A 23,845-nucleotide genomic window follows, 5' to 3' on the forward strand; every position below is an offset into this window, starting at 1 on the left:
AAGATTCCTCAGAGTTGTTGCTGTTGTTGTTGCTGTTGTTCCATGCATAGTTAAGCAACTGAAATGAATAGCAATTTGTTTAATTATTGTAATTAAAATGGACGTATGTTTAATTCAACAACTCGACTAGACAGCACAAGCTCAAAAGATATATTTGCATTGAATACCTGTGCTGAGTGCCTTATAATTTTATAAATAATTAAATTAGAATATTCATCTGGTTAATTGTGTATCACCCATCCTATCTCCTATCAGGCACTCTCAACTTACAGCTAATTTTGCTTATTAATGTTTTATTGGCCCGTCCGGCTGTCTATATGAATGGAAACCCCTTAAAGCTGGAGACTTGGATTGGATTATTGGATTGCTTCGTTGAATAGCAAACAACGAAGTCGACAACATCGATAAGTAAAGTATCGATAAGTATATCGATCAAATCGCATTTAGCACAATTTCAAGCTAGTCAAGAATTGGCAAACAATATCTCATAAATATTTCAATTAATTTAATATTAAATTTTAATTTTAATTTTGGTTTAATCTAATAAATTTATAAATATATAAATAACTAAGCGGCCAAGTCCACTCTGCCAAACCGCCGATAAAAATCGACAAAACGGAAAATCTTAAACTGTTTTTATACCCTTATAGAAGGTATTATAATGGTATTATCGATGGAAACCATGGAAACTATCCACTCACAACTACTTTTATAAAAACTATTTAATATATGATCAACACATCATATATCAATCGGTCGCTTTGTTAAAAGTATAGTAAAATTTAGATAACTCTAATTTGATTCCGGTCTAAATGGGTATTTAATCGTCGGCGTACCCAAGATTGCCGTTATTTCTTGTTAAACTAGAGTTGGCCAATTTGTAAGATAGATTCTGATAAGCCCAAACATTTCCGACAGCGCTTCCTTCCGCCCCTCAAACTGCTGAAATTCTTTAAGTGCCACAGCTTTATAGCTAAAGTCACCAAATTGCAAAGGCCGGTGAATAAACTGTTTCAGTGTGCGAGCCACGACTACTATCAGCTGGTATTAGTGTATGCAGCAGTCGTCTATGTCCGACTGAAATTATGTGCCTTGTTTCCAATGAAGGTGAGTGCATTTTACGATGCATTACGTGGAAATAATTTTATTTAACTTCTCGCACCATTCGATTTATTTTTCAATTTATCATCAATGCCAATATTACTGCGTTCATTTTTTACAATTTTCTATGGCTTAATTTGGATAAACTTTTCAATTTACTTCAATTCAAATAGAACATGGCAGAGACTCAACTTCATGTTGCCCGGCCAATGCCAATAATAATGACAGTTTATGCAATTTCAAACATGGTAAATTTGTAGCCCACAGGCAGAGGCAGGCAAAGGACACGTACTTTGTGAGAAACAAAGGGAAAAGACAAAACACAGCCAGAAGGCTGTTGTTGTTGCACATAGCCTGCAATAGGTTGCACAACTTTATTGTACTTGTCTTGTCCATTTTAAATGTGCGCAGGGTATACAATTGTGTGGCACGGAAATTGAAAATATTCCGTTGCCGATAGAAATTTGTTGGAGGGTTACTTGCATTTGATAGCTGTTCCCGAAGATGTTTGTGAAAGATAATTTATGGTGGCTTGAGTTCAGCTAGTCTCCAATGACGCCTTCTGCAAAAGTTCTACGTTAAATTCTCATTTTGCTTCTCCCGACACCTTTTCAGGACATTAAAAAGCAGGAACTCTGCTCTCTGCTGTATCGAAACTCACATACTCTAACAAATATACATATTTGTATAAAAAAAATATGCTAATAAGACTTCTGTCAAGTTGAGTGTCAGCCAAAATTTCTTGGTATCTCATTTTGAACCATTTGCATCTAAATAATATTGAACTGATAGACTTGTTGGCATCGAAGGGCAATGCGACCAGTTTGTTTGACAGAGAGTTTCACAGTACTTGGCTGTTGCACTCGCACCAGGTAAGCACGCTATGATGAAGTGTGCAACACATGCAACTGAAAGTTGCCACATAAACTTTGCGTTCGCTCGGGGCACATGCCGTGCCGCCATTACCATAATAAGTTGTGCGTCGCCCATGGAATGCACTTGCTCTTTTATCCCTTTTCCAACTTCCAACTAATTTTGTAACAGGTGAAAGTTTTCGGTTGAGTCGAAATATTGAAGAGTTCTTAATGTGTTAATTTATCTGTTTATAGCCCGTAAAAGTAGAGTTGGAATCCTTGATTGTTTTGATAAAAAATAATGATATAAGTGCAGTTGAAAGATGCATCGGATATGGCTCTGATCTGGAGAACAGAAACGCTGTAAAGCAAAGGTTGATTAAAGTCTATACTAATTATTATCAGAATTTAGCACAGAGAGTAAAGTGTCGCCTATAAACAGTGCTTGTGATTGGATATGAGTCAAATTAGTGAGCCTCTGTGCGCAAAAGTGACCCAATCAACTAGCGTGCCAGGACGCGTCGCGTCCAGAAATGTGGCCTCTGATTACAGCGCTGTCAATTTGTACCGCACCGTTGGCCCAAATTGCTGTGTACGGCTTTGCCGATGTAGCGGTAACACAGCCGAGCCCTGCCAAGTTCCGCTGCCACCCCTGCCTTTCAGCCAGGCCATTCAAAGCGAGTCGTGGAATTTAAAACGGCTGACATAGCCAGCCAACTCCATCTTTCACTGAACTTGTGCAAGTGGGAGAGAAGAGGTTCTGGGTTTCATTCGCCTACAGCAATTTGACCTGCATTCTCTCATTAATTTTTAGCCAGGTCAGCGAAAAGCAAAAAACGGAAAACAGAAAACCGAAAACAGGTCGACAATCGATTGAATCATCAAAGGGATATTTTCCTTCATATTTTGCATTTTTCCTAAGCACTTAATGGGAAAAACATTTCAAGACCTTGCAACTACAATAATACTTAATCCCTAAAAGGCCACAAGCCTCAGTTCCAGTTACTCGTTTCAAGTACGCTGAAATACAATATGAAGAGCATATTTTAGGTTACCCTCAGCATTTTAAGGTGAACTTCCTGACATAGTTGTGACACTTACAAGGCTATTCTAAATGGAAATCGTGGAATTACGTGTGATGTAGATAATATATATATATATATATATAGATGATATATAGAGGATGTTTAGTTTTTTTTATTTGAATTTAAGCACTAATTGCTTCGTTAATTATGATTCAATTATTTATTTTTTCTATTTGATAGAGTGGCCCATTTAGAACATAATCTTGATCCTTAACAGCGGACAGAAGATGACTCTTCAAATTGGCAGGCGAGAAATCAATATGTGGACTTTGCTGTCTTTGCCACGTGGCGAATGCTGCGGCAACATCAAACAGCTGCGCTGTGGCAACAAGCTGCTGCCAGCTGGCAACATTTATGGCTCTCTCAGATAAACTTGAGTAAAGCTTTGTCAATCATTGGAGGCAGGCATATTTCTGTGAGGCAAGAACGATTGCAATTGCTATAAATTCGCACGACGACTTTGAGTTGGACAACAGTCGCATTTGATGGACATGTGAGGAAGGTCAGAAACTGTCAGCCACTTGTTATATACATATGTTGACATTATGTTCCTCAAGGCATTATAGAAACAAGGAGATGACTTCGCAGTAGACCAAAGTAAAATAATCAACTTAATGGTAAAAAGCGCCCTTAGCACTCTGTTCAATGCCAATGACCGACGACCAATTTGTTATGCGTGTCATATTCACTAATATGGCTAAATGTCAATATGCGCCACACTTTTAAAGTCAGAGTTACCAAATATTGCTCGAAAGATTAGTAATTGTAGCAAGTCAAAAAGTTTTGAAAGTTGTGCTTACTTATGTCTTTAGCTAGTCACTACTACAATATTTATATTATTAGTCGTAGCTGGTTTGTACAAATGTTGTCAAACAGTTTCCAGTTGGTTAACTCGCATTTATTTAAGCATCAAGGGAATATCGCATTACATGCGCTCGCTGCTGCTGCTGCTGCTGCTGCCGCTGCTGCTGCTGCTGGTTCTGCTGCTGCTGCTTCTGCTGCCAGATACTATCAAACTAATCCAATAACTTGAACTTGCACATCCCAATGAGAATTTTCATTTGCTTTGCGTTTGCGTTGGCAGACGAGCACGTCCTGTGTATTGTGGAGTCAAATTTTATGGGACGCAGGTTCCGAGTGGGAAAAGTTACTTTTAATGAAGCATTTAAGCCGCCCAGAACTAGCAGTCGGCAATCCTGTAATCCCGCTCCTGCGCAGCCTGTTGGCTCAAAATGTTGCATGTCGCCCAATTAGGCGAAAAGTTAAATTGCTTATCTGCGTTATAAATTTGTGCGAAAATTGACTCGAGTGAGTGGAATTTATGCGCTGGCATAAAAATATTTTAAGCTGCTTTGAATTTAAATTGCACATTATGTGTCGCAACTCCTTGAGCCTGTGTAAAAGCGCTGAGCATACAAAGATTATGAAAACTCGTTAAATCCCAAATGACATATGATGAGTTGGAGCACAGCACAAACCGCAGACTAATGCGAAATGCGAACTACGCCGAAACAAAAAAAAAACCAAAAACAAAAACAAAAAAGAAGAAATTCAACGACAGCAGCCAGTTAGCCTGACCAGAAAGGACCCACAACGAATGCAACATACGGTCTTAATTTCCCGCTTAGCCGCAGCAACCTAATGCCTTTTTCATTATAGTTGCAGTTGCATTTAAATTATGTTTATGAAACTGGCAAAGGCTTGCAAAACAACACACAAAAAACCACAAACCGGAAAAGTTGAGGAGCATTTTGCTGTAACTACAACAAGTTGACTTTTTCGACTCGCCCAGCAAGAGTTATGTAAAGCGTAAGGCTTGAGATGGACTGGAGTGGAAGGGGGCCACAGCAAAGCTACAGTTACAACCTAAACTGTATGAGTGTGTGTGTGTGTGTGTATTGAGTTAAAGCTTAAACTTAATTTGTGCAACATGTCACATACATTGCTACATCAAGTCTTTTTTGGCTTAGACTTTGCTGACATTTTACAGTTGTAGGCTTTGCAACGACTAAGCGAGCCAAATCCTTCCTTAAAGAAACAACTGTGCTTGACATTGAGTTATAAAGAGTAAAAAATAGTCCTGTTTTAAAATATTTTGTGGGTAAATGCAGTTGAAAAGGTTTTCAAAAATAAATATTTAACGTTACGAATTAAATTATACAAAATGGAGAATGTAAATTAAAACATAAAATAAATGATAAAATAAGATAAAGAATATAATAAATAAATCTGTGGGTGTTCAAATGTAAAATGGAACCCAGGAAAAACCCAATCAGACTAAAAATAGTTAAGCGTTAAGAGGCGAAAGAGCGAGATTAATTTAAAGATAGGCAAATCTCAGATCCTGTGGAGTAAGATAAGTATGCCACACATAGGTTATATATATTCCTGATCAGCATATGTCTGCCTGTTTCAGTTGGAAAGGTATATTAATGCAACTTGCCTTTTATCAATCTATTTGCTGCAGTCCTTACATATATCAGAGTCCCCCGGATCGGTTGACTATATATGCACAATTGGTTCAATTATGAGTTCTAGTTTGGAATAGTTTTTGTTTAACATGCTATCTAGATTAAATTTACTAGGCTCCTCACATTTCTCAAATTGAGTTATCAACATTGGTCTACAATATCATATAGCTTTCATAGGAAATAGGAACCATCTAAAGCCTTCTTAATATAACTTCAACCAAGGGTACATAAGGTTATGTAATGATATAGTTTCTTGCCAGTTTTGTTATATAACAATATTAAGCACACCATTGTGGAATGTGGAATATATACATATGTAAAGAAACATATATCTTAAGGATATTTATACCTGTCAGGTGGGCATTTATCCGGTTGGATTTTAATAAGTGCACTGCAAGTGGGTGCTAAGCATTCCGTATACAACTGAGACTGAGACGCTCGACGCATTCATTACTCATATTTATGTTCTGGCCACCATGTAAACCATTTGATTAATCGCATTTAAGCAGAATTAATATCTTAAACACACATACATGTTATGCCAGTCGTGCCAGGACTTGAGCCAAAATATGATGGCAAATAACATTTAATAAGCCAAACAAGGGAATGTTGACACCATTGCTTCTGTGTGTGTCTGTGTGTGTGTGCTTGTAATACGTGACCTCATCTTGGGGCGTCCGACTCACCAATGAATCAGACCGCACATAGATCTCTGTCATGGGCATTAGCATTGCGACAGACCAAAGATAGTTCATCAAAACTGACAAGCCCATTGGGGCCGCAGAAGGAGAAGCAGAAGAACGGAGCAGGAGCCGGAGCCGGAGGTGGCAGAACTAGGACAGCGCGGATATTCACGTTTTAGAAAATCTGCATGACAACAACAGGAACAACAACAAGTGCGCTGCTAGCTCAAAGCGTTCCTTCCAGCCACTACCCACCACTGTCTGTGCTGCTCTCACTTTAGATTTTACACTTCTGGTGGATTCCACACTGCTGCGAAGAAGTATTCATCAGTATTTAAGTCACGCAGCGCGCAAAAGCTTTGTCTGCGGGTCCGGGAAACGTGGTGGCAACGGGATTGGGTTGGATGGGGAGCAAGCTGTCAGTAGTTGTATGTTGACATTTCAATGACAGTTGTGAAAATTGTGAATATGCTTTCGGTTGCCTTTTTGTGCTGTGTTGTGGTTTGCGCCAGCAAGTTGCGCCGCGCTTTTGTTCGATGTACGCAATTTTATTATCACGGACAGCTTGCGTTGGTTAGTTACTCACATGCTACAGTCTGCCGTAGAATAACACCCATCCATACACACACACATAGATTCACACACACACACACACACAGATTCACACACACATTCACACAATCGGCAATTAGTCGCGTTTGTTTTAGCTAGCAAGTGTTTTAATTTGCATGTTTGCTTATGACTGTGAAGCTTTTGAGGCAGTTAGCTACCTATTTGGGTGAGCAACAAGTTATTCTAATAGATACTCTGGGTTTGAGGGGTGCTGCTTCTGCTGCAGTATTACTAAGCTCAGATCTGATATCCATTTATTATGCTATTTCAAGTTGAATCACATAGTTATCTAACATTCGAGTCATTTTAATAGATCCTCCAGTTTGTTGAATCTATTCTTACTTTTACACATTGAGAAATGTTTCACAACAAAATATACATAGTCTCAACACTTTTAGATTCAGTTCAATAAATAGTCAACACGAAATATCCTAAAACTTGAAATCAAAATTTCGGGAATCATGAAGCCGATATTCCCATGGCTAATCAGCTGTTGTGCTGGAATGATGTTGGGCGCCCAATCGATCGACATTTGCAAGATAGCCAATGAGGAAAACGAATCCCGGCATGCAGTTGGAATGGAAACATCTGCGATTCGGGAGGACTTCGAACAACCCTTCATTATGGGATCCGCGCAGATAAGTGCAGTGTTGCAACAACTATTGAGCAGCGATGAGAAGGGTCTGAGGAGCCTTACGCAATATAATATTATTGGCACTGTGCCCAATGCTATTAAGTCTGACTACATGCTCGGTTCCGAGTCATTGAATCGCATGCTGGAGAATATGTTGGCGCATCCTTGTAACGACTCCGATAAGCTGCCTCATATTGAACCAGCCATACAGCTTTAAAATCATCCATAATGTTTATATTTGTGAATACATTACTCTTTTTCATTTTTTTCTTCTTGCATATGTATTACATCATATTATGACCCGTTGAATAACGAGCATATCCTTTAACACCCTGTCAGAGGATAAGATGTGTGAAGTCGCTCAGCTCCAATTAATCAACTTGGAAAATCTAATTCGTATTCAGCTCAAGCCTTTAGCAGCGGGTCAATTCCAAAAGCAGCTGTTTAAATATGTGACGGTACATAAGCGCTTAAAAAAAAATCCAATATTTATGTTACTAATAAAAATTTGTAGCGGTGCCGATTTTATTGTCCGATTTATAATCTAAATAATAATAATATGCCAATAATTACAACTCATGTCAGCTGTTTTTTGTTTACAAATATTGTGAAGTGCTGCCACATCTGCATATATAAGTAAAATCACTGTAGGGTGGCAGCACTATTCGTTATATCGATAGTTGCGTCATAGTATCGCTTACATTGGTCACACTGGCTGCATTTAATATAAACAGAAAAACTAAAATGCTACCTGGCGTTGGCGTATTTGGAACAGGTGAAATAGCCAATGTGCTGGTGCCGCTGCTGCGCGAGAAGAGTTTTGAAGTTAAAGCGATATGGGGACGCACGCTGCGGGAGGCGAAGGAAACGGCCAACGCACTGGGCGTCACATTCTACACAAACGTCATTGACGAGGTGCTCCTACGCAAAGATGTCGATCTGGTGTTCATTGTGTGCCAGCCGTTTCTGCACGCCGAGATCTCGGTCAAGGCGCTGGGCATTGGCAAGCATGTGGTGTGCGACAAACCAGCCGGCCTGCATCAGATGGACTCCATGAAAATGGTGCGTGCCTCGCAATACTATCCCACGCTTATCTCACTGGTGAATCATCCGCTGAGGTTTCTGCCCGCTTTCACACAAATGCGACGTTGCCTGCAGGATGAGCTAATCGGACCGATGGGCGACGTTGTTCTAATGGATGTGCGTGTCCAAATGGGCACACTGTTTCCCGAGAAGTACAATTGGATGTGCGACGCACAGATGGGCGGCGGCGCACTCAATCTGGTGGGCAGTGTTGTCGATCTGGTGAACTTTCTGCTCCAGCAGCAGGCGGTGCGTGTCCATGGCGTACTGCGCGCCCATACGAAAACGACAGCGGCCATCAATGGTATACGCCAGATAACGGCACCGGATTTCTGCAATTTCCAAATGGAGCTGGCGAGTGGAACGCTCGTCACGGTGGCCTTGCACAGTCACACGGTGCCCACAAGAACCTTCTCGCAAGAGGTGCTCGTCTATGGCAGCAAAGGTCATCTGGTTGTGCGGGGCGGCGACCTCTTCGTGCTGAAGGAGTCCCAGCAGAAGGAAGAGGCAGTCTACGTGGATGTCCAGGATCTGCATTTCAACACAAATAACTCGCTGCTGCCACGTACCTACATCAAGGGCATGTGCAAAATGGTCGGCGCTCTCAAGGAAGCCTTCAACAGCAAAGAGTCCAGCTGGATAAAGGCGCCCGTCTCCACCGCAGCCACCTTTGAGGATGGCCTCTACGTCCATGCCGTGGTGGAGGCCATACGAAAGTCGAACGAAACACGCCAATGGCAGCGGGTCCAACTGAGCACAGATGCACCACTCAACCACGACCAGATCATTCGCTACGGATATGCGCGAATGTCTACCATGTGAATATACTGCGAATATTTATATAAGTTAAATATTTATTTATTGTATTGGCATTTATATTTTGCATTAAAAAAATATATACTGTTAAGCTTGTAAGATAAATATAAATTGAAAGTTACTAATACACACGTTTGTTGCTCTTCAAGTGTGCTGGGCCAAGATTGTACTTACATATATTGATTATATGGTAATCGGTCGAAACTCAGGACAAACATAGACTGCTGAAGAAGGCATTAAAAACGAATACAAACATTGCTATTTTTTTACAAATTTACCATTTTATTGATAGATATTAAAATTAACAGCCATATTCTATTTTACCATAGTATGCTCGAAACTCTCGAAACTAAATATTTATCTAACTTAAAGACTAAGACAGCAAACATTAAATATAATAAAAAGTTGCTTTTGTTGTGTTATCTTGACCTTTGTGGATGAATATGGGTTTAAATTGTGTATATATTTTGGCTTGACAATGTGGAAACCCCCCAAAAATTGATTTAATGGTATGCTGAATCCAAAAGTTTACTAGCGGCAAGCATTTCTAGTGTATAGTGTTATTAATAATTTAGTGGAACTATTAATATGAGGTTAATTTAATTTAAGATTTGCTTGTTCCTTTGGTATCTCAGCACTTAGAAAACTAACTAAACTCTATTTATAAAATGGAAAAACAAAATAAAATCCACGAAAACTACACCCTAAAGCCTGTTGTGTGCAATGTAGTTAAAGTTAAACAAACGTTTTAAATATTTGTAGCTAAATGTAAATAAATATTTAAGTTAAATATATTTTAAGCTACTTGGAATTTAAAATATTTAAAACAAATCGAATAAAAAAACGTAAGTTGCAATCGAGTGTAACCAACTGCTCAATACTCTGTTCCCAGAGTAATATATATATATATCTCTTTTGTAAGCTTTACTGATAGAAATGTGCATATTGGAATATTTTTGGCATGACATTCAAAGAGGTTCTTGATTAGTATGGACTCCCAGATATTGGTCTTGAACATATATGAACGTTTAATATACACTTACATTTACGTGGACAGACGGACCGACAGTTAGACAGACACTTAACAAAAGCAATACACTCTATTTCTCCATTTTGGGAACATCGTATGAATGCAAATAATAAACACCAGCTACAGACATATATACACTAAAAGACTATCTAATTGAATGAGAATACATATGCTCAAATACGCATCTCTTCTTATCGCTTATTTAGTTTGCGCCAGAGCGTTACCACCGTGAGCAGATGCATAACGCCAATCACAATGGCCATCAACAGGATGCAGTCGGACATGTGCACGTCGGAGATCATCATGTACTTGAGAAACACTTTGGGACTACGAAAATGACAGTACATAACACTATCGGGGCACTCCAGAAACGGGCGATCCATGCCGTAAATGGCATTCAGAGCACCGTGGAAACCAGCACGGAAATAACTCAAATGCCACATCCAACGGAACAGCGGCGTTATATCAATATACCTGGTGCAGAAGCCAAACACTGAGAACATCACAGCCAATATCGGACCCAAAAAGACGGCAAGCTAAATAAATACAAAAATATATCGATTAGTGATCAATCAGCGACATCAATTAATTTGAAGTACCTTCGTTGGCAGCGTGGCACCCACAAAGAAGCCCCAAGCTTGTGCACTGAGAGACGCCAATATGGCCAGCAGCATGAAGTAACAGATCCGGAAAGCGTCGACGCTGTCATTGTCCGTCAGATGTACGCTGATCATAATGTACAATGCCGTACATAAGCTCTATTGGAACAAGATTGTATAAATTAGAATAATGTTAACAAGGCTAAACCTACCCATTGCAAATGGGTATAATGATGTTGTGCCCTACTATGTAACAAACAGAAAGAACCAACGCCGATCCCATAACATATTTATATATGCTTGACTTAACTACATCTTATCGACAACGATTACCGTCTGGCGTACGTCGATCCAAATCAATTACCTTTCGAAATAATGAATCAAATGCAAAGATATTGTTTGCCATTCATATTTCTATATGTACTATGTACTACTAAACCATACTATCGATAAACTGTATACATTTTTTATAGATCACATAAAAATCACAATGTATTTTCGTAATCAACAAAACACTATCAGCAAACACAAGCAATTTCTGTATTTCTCTAAATATATATATATATATATATGTAGTAATTTTAGACACGTGTTGTCGTAATCTGGCTATTTTAGTTTGGGCAATAAAATCAGGCGCTGATCTCACTTAATTATGTGACACTTCGGTTTGAGTGCAAGTCATACAAATTGTAGAGGATTAACTATAATTAACTATAATTTCCACCATTTTAGTGTGCAAAGTAATTTAAATGCAAATTTGGCCCATTTACAACCTGTGCCTAAATCTATTCAATATGCTTAACAGCTGAGTTCAGGGTGCCTTTTAGTCAAGCTCTCTCGACTAGAGCATTCTTGTTTGTTTTAATTAAACATATGATTACGAAACAATAAGCATTTAAATACAAGTACGAATAGGTGCATTCTCAATTGCGCAATACTCTGTCATTTCCAATAATTACAAAAATATACGTAATAGCTATAATTACAAACAGCACAAAATAATAATTCTTTAATTAGAAATTGCTACAGAACGGCAAATTAAATATAAGTATCGATCGAGAGCGTTGATCAGTGTATAATATGTAATAATCTTATATACCAATTTGGGTTTTAAATTGTGAATTTCCCCCAGATTCTTAACCCCATTTTAAGGGGAAAGTTTGAGTTTTACATATTTCTACACCAGCTTATACTATATAATTAGAAATATGCCCTCGAGTGATGTGAATAGAAGAGAAACCTCATAATAATTGTAGTTGCTGAATGTGTCATGTTTTCGGGAACGGTTGTAACGATCGTGCAACAAATGAATTTTTCATTACTACACAGCCACACAGCTTAGGGTATTAGTTATAACTTGGATAGGTCACTGACGTAGGCAACTTTGTAGCCCAGTCACACGACATTCTCATTTATTTGTTTAAAATTTAAATTCTCCCACAACCGTAATGATGATTTGATCATCAAATGGCCAAACTTACTTGAAAGGGTATTTCGAAGGAGATCAGCGATAGAAAGTAGGGTCCCAGCTTGTACCAACGATTAAAATGTTCTCGAGTCAGCATATGAATGTGTAGCGGAACTGCAAAGACAGAATTAATATATTTATTAAACATTTGAAATCAATTATGGCAACGGATTAATAAGGCCCAAATAATTACAGATAATCAAACAAGAAAAATGTAAGGCTGCTCTAGCAATGAGTGCCCCACTTGAAGGCAGCATCTATTTAATGCAACTCTCGTTTTTACTTACATATATTAATAAATAATTAAAAATACCCACAAACGCACCCACAGTGAGTCAGCAGCGGCAGGCGTTGAATTAAAAACGGGGCCAACTCGTTTGTTTCCCCCGATTACAGCAACTATTACCACTGAGTCAGTTTGCTCGGGAAAAGCTGAACAGAATAGTTTATCTACATCTGAGGCGCTCTTGAATAAATATATCTGCACTTCATTGATAGAATGGGAATAGTTATGAAATGCATATTTAAAATTGTGTCTGGCTACAATTGCGATCAAGTGATGCTTAATATGCAAATCAAATCTCAAAGAATAGACAGACTAGATCTGCCTTTTGCTCTTTATATAAGTGGGATTCAGAGACTTATTTCATTAATCTTAAAGCTGATCTTAAGCTCCAGTTCTAATTTTCTTATTGCAATCAAGCTTCAATATATACTTGATGAGGTGGAAGATGCAGCTTTCTGCTGCTTACATGCAACTTCACAGCTTCATTTTAGTCGTTTAAGTCATGTTGAGTGGGACACAGGAAGACAAATAACCATTACATAATCAAATTCCAAAAATTACTACAGTGAAGCTACAGCCAATTGTTACCAGAATTACATAACTGCATTTGGGCAGCCTTACAAAAAGATACTTTGTTTGGTTTCTGGCTGCAGCTAACGAGTTGACAAAGTTGGCTGCCTCAAGAACAGGTCTCAACAAAGGGGCAAGCACCGCAATGAGAGACACTCATTTTTCTTAATGTATTCATTGTATGTGCATCTACTTACAGGTCAATACCACTGCCATTTTGCCGGTGTAGACCAAGAGCAGTATGGATCCATATAGGTAGACATAGTTGCCGAGCACAGATGTGGCGCTGTTGCCCACATTCATGTACAGGTAGCCGAAAATGATGCCGATGAAAACGTGCGAAAAGATGCGGGCCAACAACAGAAACTGCAAATAAAAAAATTGAAACAGGCATTACAAATATATTGTAACTTAACCCACTTAATACAACGATTATGCATCCACCAAAGAGGCTGCTAAAATGCCATTGCCATAATGTGCACCAAAGCAGCACTTGGTGTATTATCTGTGTGAAGGTTGCCCCGCCGTTGAAATTTGTATTTTCATTATGGCCACAGTTGAGTGGCCAACACAAACTCAGAACTCAGAACTCAGTGCAGCTAAGCTCCGCTCAGCTCAGCGCAGCTCAAGTCCCCTCCCCATATATGTAGACGTACATATTTATGTATTTAGCTCTGTCTGGCATGCACTTATGTGTAGATAGAACAACAAATCAATTTACAAGACGCTAACAGGCACTCAGAGGCAAAAGTCAACAAGCAAATGCGTTACCAATTGTGTGCAGGTAAATACAACAATATGTTCAGGTAGTCACACATTTACTTATTAGATTTGCTCGTTAAGCTGCCGTGTCGAATCTCGAGTCCTACATCGATTGCGATTCCACCCATCTTTCTGGTCAATGAGCACGGCTTTGAGCTGTCAGGTAATTTAATTACAATCTTCAATCATTTTACTGTGGAAAAGCATCGAATTGAATCGAAATGGCAGCAGGCTTGCTTATCTTTAATTATGCATTTAGTATAGATACTTTTACATTTTAATTTTATGCATCGTTGGCCTTGACCTGATTTTCATATGGCCAAGTTTTTGCTGTTATTGCGGTTGACAAGTTTCTGCTGGCTGTACTCACATAGTTGCGTCTGGCGCAGATCAAAATGAGCTTCATCAGCAGCAGATATTGCATAAGGAACGAAGCTGGAACGACGGGCTTAAGCTGCTCGTTGGGCTGATTGGCAAGCCCTTTAACTGGTGCTGTCTCATTGGCAAGTGGCTGCTCCGCTGTATCAATTGGTGCATTCAGCGCCCTGATCTCATCCAGTGCCAGCTCTTGTTGGGCGGGTTTAAAGTAACTGTAACTTGACAACTGATCCAGACTAACTTCGGGAAGCGCCTCAGACGATGCACTTCGTTGCTTGCCACCAATTGCGTCTGAAAATGAATCAAGTTTGCACTTAATAACTAGCTTCAATTAAAAATCCAATATAAACAAAGACAAGAGATATATTTATTTTCTGTTCCGTACCTTTTAAAGTTGTTATAATGTGCGACATATCTGCAGTGTTCAGTTGCCCTTTGGCATCCGCATAATACTTTGTATTCGCTGCTTCTATCAGATTATTAAGATCACACTGATGCTCTCCAACTGCCACTTCCAGCACTGTTTCAAATAAAATGCAAATTCAGGTTAGGCTTAAAGTACCTATATAAGGGGGAGGGGCACACATACTGAAATCCGCCGGATTGTGATAGCTGGGACACACGAGTTGCTGATCGGCAAGAAACGGCACCAGTTCCTTCACTCTGCCCTGGTACATGCAGTGTCCATCCACCACCGTATACAGCTTGTCGAACATCTCGAAGATTAGCGCGCTGGGCTGGTGAATCGTGCAGACTATCGTGTGGCCCTGGGAAGCCAGCTTCTTTAGCAGTGCCACGCACGAGCTGCATGAGGAGCTGTCCAAGCCACTGAAAATTTGCAAAGCGTGTGAAAATATATATAAGTGTTGGCCAAATGATGAATGAATTTGTATTGAGGACAAAGTGCAATGATAATGGGAGCAGATTAAAAACCGATTCTGGGTCAGGCTCATCCATCGTACCAGTGATGTTCCTAATCTAAGTCAGCAACGGAAAATTACCGAAAATCAAAATTTATGGCAAAACTGTCTAGCTGATACTGTATTTTATGTATTAAATTAATTATTAATTTTTAGCAACTCGCATTTCATTTATATAGGTCACAAAAGCATCAATTAGGTTAGCAAACCACATTTTCTTGTCTATAAGTTTAATATATATTTATTTTAGTTGAACTTTCTCAACTTAAACGCTTGCTTTTTTTTGCTAATCGCAAAGTTGAGTCAAGAAACTTAGGCTAAAAGATATATATATATATATTAATCTTATATCCAATAAATAAGTTTAATATTCATTTTTAGCTTATCTTTCTTAACTTCATTTTTTCCTTTTATTTTTGTATATACATTTTGTGTAAATTTATTTTAAATTTTTCAGTATTTGCAAATGACTTGCCAAATGCTGGAAAATAAGAACATTTTTTGAACTAAGAGATTATGAGCATGACTGGATTTTTGCATAAATAATTATTTAATGAGCGTTTCAAAATTATTTCATAGATAAGGATCCAGCTGTGTTCAGTTGATGTATGTACATATATTATACATATATCTAATATAAATAGCTATTCAAATTAAACTAAGCGATTTGCTACGCTTTTTGGTTTTAAAATGTTTTTGTTATTTCCCTTTGCATTTTTTAAGATTAATTTGTGCAAATAACTCGTACATTAATAATCCAAGCAAAATCAGTGAACCAAATAAATATACATTTATATATAATAATAATAATATATATGTTTGATTTAATCCATATATATTTAATTATGTACGTATTTATAGCAATCAGCGTAAAAGGCGCTGATAAGCCCAAGTTGCCTCCCCTTTTTGAATTTCCGTCTTGCTTAGACAATCGGTCATCTTAATTATTATTCATTAGTTGTCGCTTTGCATATCAGCTATCAACTTACGTTGTTGGCTCATCCAGATAGAGCACGGGCGGGTTGCTTATCAACTCCAAGGCAATCGCGAGTCGCTTTTTCTGTCCACCGGAAAGTTTGCCCGTGAGCACATTGTAGCGATGATCCAGACCCAACAGCGACAAGATGTGTTTAATCTAAAATAAAAATGCAAACAAAAACAAATTGCAAAACAGAGTTAGAAGGGTTTGGGTAATGTAGGCCTGTAAACCACATGTTGCAAATCATTGGATTACTTACCAAAGCCAGCTTGTCAGCTTTCTTCATGTCAAAGCCAAGTTTCAAGTGTGCCGCCATCAACATTATTTCGCTAACCATCAGCTGGGGACGCAGCAGATCATCCTGGTGAATGTAACACGACAGCTGACGAAATCTGTCCGAGCTGGTGGCCATCGGATTGCCATTGACTCGAATGTTGCCCGTGACTCCGGTGGTGCTGCAGAACGCAGAATGCAGAAAGCAGAATGCAGAAAGCAGAAAGCAGAACGAAGAGAAGACCCGACAAACAAGTTGAAATACAATTTATATGTGTATGGGTAATAAACTTAATGTAAGTTGACGTATGCAATTACACGCACACACACACAGACAGACAAGTTTCAAGTTCGTAGTTTAATGACCGATAAGCATAAACGGTAATAAGTGTGTACGCAAACTTATGGCGACTGCCTGGCGAAGAGATACCCTGTATTCCACATAGAGAAACGACTTTCGATTTACTTTTCATTTGCTGTTTGCATATTGTTGAGTTGAGATTCGAGATGTGTTCAGCAATTACTTTGTGCGACAAAGTGTAATAATGCTGTGCGTTATACAATAACAGAATTAATCTGATAAGTGGCTAAGGTTGTTTTGGACTTCGGATGCGTTTGCGCAGCTCACCGCTAATTAGTTGCGATAACGGAACTGTTTACTAACAGATCCGATTTATATTGTACAATTTCCCGCTTTGATTACTGAATCTAGCTGTTGACCCCTTCAGTTCATTGAGGACGGACGTCACACATGGCTCAAATTATTATATTTATAAGTTACGCAAGATGAATCATTTGTTATCGCCGAGCATTATAGCGAGAATGAGACACTAGAATCTTACTTACCAGAATCCTGACATAACATTCAGCAGTGTGCTCTTGCCGGCTCCGGAGGGACCCATAATAGCTGTCAGCTCACCCGATCGAAAGTTACCCTGCAGACCATGCAGAATCTCCTTGGTAACTGCGGAATGACGGCACATTTAAGGTCGCTACAAAAATGAATTATTATGCAATAATTATGCACTTACCAAACTTGCGTTCAGGAAACGAGAATTTGCGTATCTCATAGCGAACATTGGAGAACTCAATGTCCACCGGGTCACACTGAGCGAAATTGGCATGTGCAATTGCCTCGTGATAGTTGTGCAGTCGAAATGCGTTCAGATTGTTGTTGACTTTGGCAACAGACGTGGCCGAAACGGATGACCCAGATTCGCTTATCGATGTTTCCGAGCCGGCGGCCAAGCTGCAACAGTTTATGCCCAGACAGCCATTTTGTTGCTCCTTCAGACTGTCTCCGCAGCTGTGGGCACTGCTGCTGGCATCGCCGCCTCCCCCGCAACAGGTGGCGGCATCTGTGGCTTTGATATCTGGCAAGAGTGTCATCTATGGGAGTATATTGTGGAACAGAGTTCCCCTTTCAGTTCGCACAAATGTAGTTACTTCTTCACGGGCCGACTGTAAAACAAAAAGATAAAAAAGACAGGCAAAAAATGTTTAAATAAATAAATGACTACGCGTGTTTTAGTATGTGCTTAAAAAAATAATAATGCGTCTACTCATCGACCTGCAGGCCAGACGAATTATATTATAAACATTTTAATGTACACATATAATTAGCACATTTCCGCTGCGAGACAATCAAAAAACTAATCTTCAAATATATCCGTCGTACGTCGAACTGTGACTTTATTGACATTAGGGTAAGTCACTTTAAGATAGCAATTTCTATAGTAATTTGCGAGTCGTTCTTTGAAGGAGGTCATCAACAATCTACATTCCAAGATCTAAAACTGCTGCAAATTTATATTCATATATAAATATAGATTGCATCTACAAATTATAAAAAATAACTTGAAGCTAATTAATAATTATATTTGGCTCTCTTTCCCCTCTGGCTCTTAGCGACAGTTTCTCTGTGCTTCTCGTTATATTTTTCTCACATTTTAATTAATAATTTGACATTATTGTAAAAACTGGTTAAGTTGTAATTTATATTCACATCAAACATAAATCTTTTTATTTGCATATTGGCTAGGCACTCTCGAGTTACTTGCAAAATAAATAATAAATGTTTAGCAAGTGTTAATTTGCGTATTATTGACATAGGTCAGTTAACGCTACAAATAAGAAAGGCAGCTTTATATATATATATAAACAAGACGTTCAAAATACTTGTTTCAATTTGTATACATAATATCAATATGATTATTTAATTTGTTATTACCCAATCAACGTAAATCGAAGAGGGCAGAAATGTGTTTCATACGGGGAATTCATTCATTTTGCTATGCATATTTTATCAAAGCTTTGCTACTTCTCAACGTAAACTTTTTATTAGTTTTTAATGTGCTCCCACCATAAAAAAAGATGAGATTAACTATGTGTTAGAAGTGTTTAAGTGTACATTATTATCATCATGATTATCGTTATGGCGACATGCATTTACTGCTTTTAATCTCGGCGATTCTTAAAACTGATATTGACTTTGTTGTCAATTAAAAATCAAAAAGCCGATAGCCGAAAACCAGTTTGAAAAAGCCGCCGAAACCGGATAAAAGAGTCATGAAAAATAATAAATTGTTGTCGTAAATTACATTAAAAGGGGTGTGCCAAACAATTGCCACCAGGCCAAAGCCAAAGAAAACCGTCTGGCCAACAATCTGGCATGGAATCGATTCGGAATGCGCCAACAACATGTCAATATTTACATGCGTGTACTCAAGTTGCGTTTACACTGACGCATATTTCAAAATAAATTGCAAAAAAAAAAGCAACTAGAAGGGCACGACTAGCAGCTACCCTGCAATCACTAGGCATACACAGCCTTGGCAATTATGCGAGACTCCAACTCTTGCCGCATATGCTACAGAAGCCAATCGATTGTTGCATGTTTGAGTACATTTTAAGTGCAGTTTGCTTAAAAAATCATTAATTGAATCAATGCCAATTGAACTTGTCACTCGCGTCGTTAAGGTTTCGTGGCTGATCGTTGTGCCACAAATATGATTTATGTAGGCTTGTACATTTTAAAATCGGTACTAGAAGAAAATATTTTAAATAAATATGAATTGAATTTATAATTGTAAGATCTGAGTTGAATAGGGAGTTTGGTACCCCTTAAATTACAGCAGGACTAACATATTCTCTGTACACAGATACTCAACCACAGAGCAATTGGTATGCACGACCATTAAGTGATCTTTGGGGTCGTCAACCATCTCGGCGGGTTCGTTAGCCGAATAACAGCCAGGTGGCGTCTTCTCACACCTTTTATGGAGCCTACCCATCAATGAAGTGAATCACATAGGTGATCATTGCTCTCTCGTTAATGTGAAGTAATAAATACCTTTTCCAGAATATGTGGCTTTGTCCCTTTGCAGAACAAAACGTACATGTGTTATTCAAATATTATGTATTTGACCCCTAGAATCAAACATGCGATACAGAATAAATGACGTCGTCAAGGTCAGCACGTGGCGATCGAGTTAAAACATGTTGAAAGCGAACTTTTTCATGAGGGATCAAGAACCAGTGCCACGATCAAAAATGTGTTTGTATATATGTATATATATATATATATTTATATTATAATATATTTATATATTTTTAGATTTATATATTTACATACAAACGCACACACATATTCATCAATTTTTCATGTTTCCTAGTCATTTGAAGCAAAATACTGGAGCAAGTAGCCGGTTTTGGATTTGAAATGAGGGTAAGCAAAATCAAAATAGAAAAAATGTGTGTGTAACCAACAACGCAATACTTTGGAACACAGCTAATAAACATAAAATTTACTTTTTAATTATGAGGTTAGTGATCCTTCAACACTTTAAGCTCTACAACTGCGAAAAATCATAATATATCCCTGGTTAGCAACAGCAACAAAAAATCCCTTTTCTGATGCGACTCCACTCCATACGACCATACGAGATACTTTCCTCTCTAGTGCGAACAGAGTAACAACGCAGCATACGTATATCAGATCTTCGTATTCTAGGAACAATTTATGTTCTCTTACATGGCTTTTCACGAACGAAAATGCGACTGCGCATAATCAGAGAGCGACAGAGAATGAAAAGTGGGAGCAATAGATAAACAGACGGAAAGACGGACAGACACGAGTGGCCTAATTTGGAGTTGTGTTGTGTGGAGCTACGTTTGAACAGATCATGGGCAACAAATACAAACAAAATCTTCACTGCTCGTTCTCTCTCTCTCTCTGTCTGACACAATTACGCTCCAAAGACCCCAAAGAGCTTACTTACTTACTCTCTATCTCTCTCTCTCTCTCTCTCTCTCTCCCAGTTAGATGTGTTCTACATGAATTTGGGTGTTAGAGCGGTCAAGTAAACGAACCTGTTGGTTTGGCTATAGTTGCTGTAGTCTGCTGTTGCTTATCGCTTGTTTCGTAGACTGCAGTTGTTGTGTTTGTTTTGATTTCGGTTTTTGGTAGTAACAATGATGACAAAAAGGATTGCACGTTAAGTTCAAATAAATAACAACGTAAAAACACAAACACTTAATTTATGAATAAAAGGCATGTAAAAATAGACATGCAGACCTCTGTCTATTTTAAATAAGCATTGAGGACTTGCACTTAACACGCGATCGTCGCAGACAGCATTTGAATAATTTGATATTGGACTCGTGTGAATTTCGTTTGTAATTTTGAGCGGCAATTCTTTTGTGTTTGGCTGTCAGCCATCTCCGTTACACTTGAATTGCAGCAAATTCATTTATTTACGCACGCACAAATACAGAGATATATGATTGTGTGCTCTTAACTGAAATTTACATTAATATGGAAGCGAACAAAGGCTTATTATGAACCGAAGCTTCTTGGCGTACTATGTACATATGTACGTAGGTATATATGTACATATAACAAATGCAATTGCCTCCTTTGATATTGTTGTCATTCGTTGTCGCTTTCTTCGCTTTGAGGCCCGTTCTTCGTTGAACTTATGCAGATCGACGACGCGTAAATGAATTTTAATTGTGCACCCATACACAGTACATTATTTACTTTTGTGCTTTTCACTTTGGCACGCCTCCGTCGGTTTAATACACGTTCCACATCAGCCGCTTGCTGCCGTTGAACTAAAGAACTCGCTCCCAGCGGCTTATTATTATAGCACTGCCAGCTAACTCAGTCCAGATGCTCGCTCAGCTGTGCCGGCATACAATGGAGCCAAATTCACTCCAGCGAGTGTAAAACAATCTCGATTCGAGAGAGCTCAATAAGGAGATACGCTAGACACATTCATTTGACCTCTTTATATATACAATGAGACCTTTCAACTTAAGTTCAATACAATACAAAATACAAATTGTATAAAAACAAACAAATTATATATATATACATATATGTCGTGTATAATAAGCTTTCTTTGTGTGTTCGAATCGTTTGAGATTTTCCTAGTCTTCTTTTGTATAATCAAAACAATTTGAGACTCAAATTAGACAAGAATACCCACTGTGCAACGGAAGTGATCAAAATTTGTTGCTCTCTATCTCTCCCTCTCTGTCTGTGTAGTTTGCTCGCTCTCTCGTCGGTTCTCTCCCGGGCCGGGTCTTGTAAAGTTTTACGTTATATTCGAGCTGTTCCGTTGTTTGCAAATCATAATTTAAAATTTTGAATGTTTCTGGTCTTAAAATATGTGTGTAAGCATATTTATGTACATACATAACTTAAAATTGCACTGACTGTAATAGCAATGACCTCCATTTGTGTATCCATTAAAACTGGGCAAAAAGAGTATGCATAATAAGTTATGAAATTGTATAAAAATATGCAATAGGACTATATGATTAATATATGTATATGTAGTCATCCATTACACATGTATAATATGGATGTAACACACAATGTATGTTTGCCAACAAAATATAAATCATTGGGAATTTTTTTTCTCTTTTTGTTGTGGTTTTTTATTTCATGCGACCGGCAATTAACGTCATAGTTTTTACCGTGGTCGTCTAGATGCGTACACAGCGCAGAGTTTCCCCAATGGCTTTTTTACACTTGAGCGTAATCTCCACTTGCACTTAACACTTTTTTTACGTATACTGCTTGAGCTACCAATTGATAATAAACCCACCAAACCAACCGTTGAAGCTATAAAGCTAAAATTTCCAAATCTGAGGTAATCACAATGCAGAAAGCAATGAGTTTTTCACATTTAATATTTAATATACTAGATTCAGCGAAGATTTTCACATTCAAATAAAATAGCGAACTGTAAAATCAGTAAGAAATATCTGGTCCATAAAATATATCTTATTCAAAACTATTAACTTTTATTATTTCGTTACCAGACTTTAGACGGATATTGTAAATCGCATTGAAGTTACATTGTTCAATGTAAATTAGGATCAAGAATGTTAAATGTCATGATTTGTGGATAATTGAATAATTAAATAATAAAAAGTAAGGCTTAACATTTTTAGTTGTTTTATGTAAATCGAATGTGATTATCCCAGTTGCACAGTTGACTGATCAATTGGCTAATTTGTCGTAAGCCTATTAGACGTAAAATCAATAACACTAGATAACAAACTATTATTACTTAATTACAACTTACTTTATACAACAAACAAGTATCGGTTGTTTGATGTTAAGCACTCTGTTGGCTAGTGTAATTTGTTGAGCTATTTGGTTGTGTTGTGTTATGCATGGCATGTCAAACGGTTCTCTGATCTGTTGGCACATTGAACCAAAGTATAAATAGGGTTCGCCTAACTGCCAATTAGATTCTAATGAAGCCGGCAACAATTTTGTGAAAGCAATTTGTGACCGCAATTAATATAACTAAATTATTCCATGCAAAGCCCAACATTAGCGCAAATATAAACCGTCCTCTAATTTTACATTTCAGTTTTTAATGCGCAAAAATATGGTTATTTACTTAAGGTAAGTCACGACTGCGATCACATTTTACAGTTTTCAAAGCTGAACCAGTCGGAAATACACAAGTTAATTATATTTTCTTATCTTGAAACATTTAAAAGGGGTATAATTAAGTTGAGGAAATGTTTCGAGCATCTTTGACCCCTTTTCAAGTGTAAAATTATTATTTCTGGATGTGAGCTTATTCAATTCCAGTGTTTTATTGCAAGCTTAATCAGTTAAGGAGATTCAATCAAATATGCGTAAATTTTCAGATGCACATTTAAACTCGGAAGCAAAATTAGGATACATTTTGAAAGAGGTTGGCGGTTTGAAT

At 38.1% G+C, this 23,845-nt stretch overlaps 3 protein-coding genes across 3 annotated transcripts; 2 read left to right on the plus strand and 1 right to left on the minus strand.

Moving 5' to 3' along the window:
- Positions 1–7,229: 7,229 nt before the first annotated feature.
- Positions 7,230–7,710, plus strand: LOC6570247. Its single transcript, XM_001996429.3, has one exon. It carries the CDS (start codon positions 7,268–7,270, stop codon positions 7,655–7,657), a length of 390 nt encoding a protein of 129 aa, XP_001996465.1. The 5' UTR covers positions 7,230–7,267; the 3' UTR covers positions 7,658–7,710.
- A 415-nt stretch (positions 7,711–8,125) lies between these two features.
- On the plus strand, positions 8,126–9,615 carry LOC6570246 (glucose-fructose oxidoreductase domain-containing protein 1). The gene has a single exon (XM_001996428.3). It carries the CDS (start codon positions 8,185–8,187, stop codon positions 9,343–9,345), a length of 1,161 nt encoding a protein of 386 aa, XP_001996464.1. The 5' UTR covers positions 8,126–8,184; the 3' UTR covers positions 9,346–9,615.
- On the minus strand, positions 9,607–21,689 carry LOC6570245 (ATP-binding cassette sub-family G member 1). The gene is made up of 12 exons (XM_001996427.3): positions 20,976–21,689; positions 17,636–18,065; positions 17,451–17,568; positions 16,591–16,786; positions 16,342–16,487; positions 15,022–15,260; positions 14,818–14,952; positions 14,425–14,723; positions 13,490–13,658; positions 12,450–12,550; positions 10,969–11,127; positions 9,607–10,905 (listed from the first exon to the last, which is right to left on the minus strand). Exons 2-12 carry the CDS (start codon positions 17,991–17,993, stop codon positions 10,561–10,563), a joined length of 2,265 nt encoding a protein of 754 aa, XP_001996463.1. The 5' UTR covers positions 17,994–18,065; positions 20,976–21,689; the 3' UTR covers positions 9,607–10,560.
- Positions 21,690–23,845: the final 2,156 nt, after the last annotated feature.

Source organism: Drosophila grimshawi, unplaced genomic scaffold (assembly GCF_018153295.1).
Source record: "Drosophila grimshawi isolate 15287-2541.00 unplaced genomic scaffold, ASM1815329v1 contig_1377, whole genome shotgun sequence".
Classification (NCBI taxonomy): Eukaryota; Metazoa; Arthropoda; class Insecta; order Diptera; family Drosophilidae; genus Drosophila; species Drosophila grimshawi.